This window comes from Thermobia domestica, chromosome 12 (assembly GCF_964235325.1).
Source record: "Thermobia domestica chromosome 12, izTheDome1.hap1.1, whole genome shotgun sequence".
Classification (NCBI taxonomy): Eukaryota; Metazoa; Arthropoda; class Insecta; order Zygentoma; family Lepismatidae; genus Thermobia; species Thermobia domestica.
Genome location: NC_137465.1, coordinates 157,404,204 through 157,407,962, shown reverse-complemented (window position 1 = coordinate 157,407,962; position 3,759 = coordinate 157,404,204). Strand labels below are relative to the sequence as shown.

The 3,759-nt window shown below is 34.3% G+C and overlaps 1 protein-coding gene across 1 annotated transcript; it reads right to left on the bottom strand.

Moving 5' to 3' along the window:
- Positions 1 to 420: 420 nt before the first annotated feature.
- On the bottom strand, positions 421 to 3,065 carry LOC145665806 (neuropeptide Y receptor type 2-like). The gene has a single exon (XM_081732920.1). The coding sequence runs from the start codon at positions 2,195 to 2,197 to the stop codon at positions 914 to 916; it is 1,284 nt and encodes a 427-aa protein (XP_081589046.1). The 5' UTR covers positions 2,198 to 3,065; the 3' UTR covers positions 421 to 913.
- Between the last annotated feature and the right edge of the window lie 694 nt (positions 3,066 to 3,759).

The window sequence follows — 3,759 nt, the reverse complement described above, 5'->3', positions numbered from 1 at the left end:
TTCATTTCATTTTCAACTGTGATTGTTACGTATCCTGCTAGGGAGTAATGTATTCGTTAAGCTTTGTGTTTTGAGTGTACCTTAATGAAAACACATCTATTTCTTTAGTTCTTGTTTGATATCCTTTTTAACATTGGTGATACAAGAGACATGAAACTATATTTTTAGCGTGAGATTCATATCATACGAAAAATTCATGTTACGATGCTATATTACACTCAGAAGTAGAGAACAGGAATCGAACTTCAGGTCTTCCAAACTTGAATTTCTAGCTGGGAGAGAAAAAGAAATATGTATCAACATCGACCTTTAAAAAACTACTGCACACAATGATTTCTAAATTATGTGAAGAAAAATTTCTTCATGTATAGATATGTTTCTACCGAAATAATTAAAAAATGTATTGATTCATATTTTTCTCTGGAATATATTTTCAAACACTATGTATATTATTTTTTTCTCTATAAACTTTATTGATTTTGGACGAAAACATATTTAATTTTTATTTGATCAATAATAATGTGCTGTTACAAGAAGAAAATTAAATTGTATATTTGGCAGAAAGAGTCAACAGCTTGGTCTTTTATAACTGCAATTTTTAGTTTGAAACTCTTACATAATTAAGTGATGAATTGATAATTTCATTTTCAATAGAATGCACTTTCTTTTTATCTAACCAAAATATCACTCGTAATTTATGAATATACTGTATTCTTTACTGTCTATCAAGTTGTTTCAAGCAAACCATTTTTCTTTTCATATGTTCAGCTTATAATAAACATTTTAGTTTATTTAAATGGTTTTATTGTTACCATTGTAATCTGTCGAATTACGTACAAGAAACAAGTTGTAATGTTTCATCTGTTAGGTTTTGTATACTTTTTTATTATGGTTATCTTATCAGCAAAGTTGCTCACAATGTTGCCACTACAGTTTGCTGAGTTACTTGTGAAACAGCTGGTTGCTGTCGATGTTGTGGATTGTGGTTATTCCCACGCTTGTTAGGAATTAACAAAAGAGTTACGCTTTCTTTCCGAGTATGTTTGGTCGTCTCGTCTGCGGCAGAGACATTTTGATTAGGAGCTGACAAGCAGGAACTGCTGGACCGTAACCACAAGGGCAACAACTGGAGGAATTCTTTACGAATGTTTGTATTGAGCCAACCATATATAATAGGGTTAGTAAATGATGATGTCATAGCAACAATATGGCAAAGAGCAAATACTAAATATTGGTTTTCTGCAGACATAAATTCTGGACTGGCGTCAGCAAAGACAGTGAAAATATGCAACGGTAACCAACTCACAGCGAAGACAACAGAAATACAAGACAAAAGATAAGTAGTCTTTTTGTTGCGTTCCATTTCCTTGTGAGCACGTTTAACGTCACGCTGTGTCTTAGCATGTAGCGTCAGGTATGACGCTATTTTACAATGCACATTAATTATAACAATAATAGGAATAACATATTGAACAAACATTACAAAAACAGTGAATGATAATTTAGCAGCTGGATTGGGCCATGTTTCTATACACGTGTCATATAGATGTATTTCTTCAAACGTTATTTGGACGACATCTTTGAAGAAAAATAGTGGTAGTGTGGCTAGAAATGACACCGTCCATGTTAGCACTATGGATATAATGATACGGCGCCTGTTAGTACCATCACTAGAATGTTTGACAATAGTAAAATACCTGTCTAAGGCAATAACAGTAATAGTGCCAATAGATACCAGAATATTGGTCCCTTGAACCATCGGTACCAGTTTACACAATGCACGTCCTAATGTCCATCTATGGGACAAAAGTTCAACTAGCGTAAAAGGCATACACAGAACACATAACGTTATATCTGAAACAGTTAAGTTAACAATGTATAAGTTTCTGGGAGTATGCATCTGAGTTCGACGAGCCACCACAAAGCTTACCAGTATATTTGACGATAAACCAATCGCCATTAACACACAATATATGAGGATAAGAATCACTTCCGTAACAGGGCCTAAAGTTCTTTTGTTTTGGGACTCTTCCATAATTTTTATCGCCTCGGTTAGGTTGAACGCAATCATCCCATGATAGGAACCGTTGAAAAATTTTGAAGAATTAGGATCCATGAGGATTTTCTCAAATTCACTTAAAGAGATGAGAGAAAACGCCGAAGTTCTACAGGGATTCACATGCACAGATTTTGTCATGACATTGAATGAACGTTGTATGTGCCCAACATTTGATCATTGGCAGAAAAATGGCACAATAGACATTTCTTCGTTCTCATATCCACGCACCACACATTTGAGAAAAGAAAAGCAAGAAATAATACTTTATATACGGCGACAAATTCAGCAAATAAGTACTTTTCTACGTTAGATTCAATACTGACATAAACAAAGTTTCGCACTCATTAATATTATTTCATAAACACATATCGAGATACTGTTCACTTCACTTAGTTAATATTCACTTTCTACTTAAAAAAACTTTTTGTTTCTTTTCTTTTCCTTTTGTTTTCTTCATAAAAGAACACTTTTTCACTTATATATTTTAGTAGTTATTTGATAAAAGTAACGAATTATGTACACTAAGCATATGTCGGACGGGTGTTCAATCACACACAAGTTTTGGAAAGTACATATGTACGTATATATACTGATTGTTTCGAAGCACACAACAAGTAAGTATTTACACTTTGGAAGAGAAATTTTCGTATGAGAGGGAGCAAAAGTTACTTAACTGAGAGTTTCTAAAAATTAGCATTTTCAATGTTCTTTTTCTTCTCTACACAGTTTAATATTTTTTAAAAACGTGACACTTAAAATATTTAATCCTAATTAAAGAGATTTCCCTTTTCTTTTCTTTTAAAACAAGGAAAGTCTAGTATACAAAATTATAACGATTTACAGATTGGGATAAGATCGCAAATAAGCAACCGTTTATAAATTTTTAAAAAGAAGGAATAAAAGATCACATTCAGTTCCTTTTATGTGCGTATACAGCGGCGAAAGTTCACAACATCAATAGTTTATTGGTAGAACGTTGTGCTTACCCGATCATTTTGTGCACCGTTCAAACCGCGCACTAAAGCAAAAACACCGAATACCAAATACTTTGTAGAACTCTCCTTCGATGGACAGGCATGCGCTCTAGCTTGAGTTAACTTCTTAAAGCACACCCACACGTACTCGTGCGCACGCTCAGGTTTAGAAGTTTCCCGATAGATGGCTCTAATGGTAACATTAACTGAGAGATTTGTTCGATACATATATTTTTTTCTCTCCTCTCATTCATATCTTCAGCGCGTGGGTAGAACATCCTAGGAACAAACAGGAAGTGTGTGGTGCTGGTCAGAATACAGAAAAAAAAAAAGAAAAACAACGTGATACTCTAGTCTCTAACAACCATATCGCTCTTTATGCGTGTACAGATACTACCGTAATGAAGTTCTTTCATCAAAGCTTTGAGTGAGTAGTGTCGTTTATTGTCATCTCAAATATCACTTACTTAATACACTACTGACCCAAATTAATTTCTTGATGCAAGACATGTCATTAACTTCGAAGCTAGATTCTCAAGTTGTATTTTGCCTTGTACTACCTTTGTAAACTCTGCAAATCATATGATCTTACAGACCTACCATAGTATTCTTGCAGATTTAATAGTCATCGCGTGCGCTTTTGTTGGACGTGGTGCCGGGTTTGATTCCCAATGGAACAACATCCAGCGCAATTACGGTGACTCGGATTCCACCTTAAACGGTTGG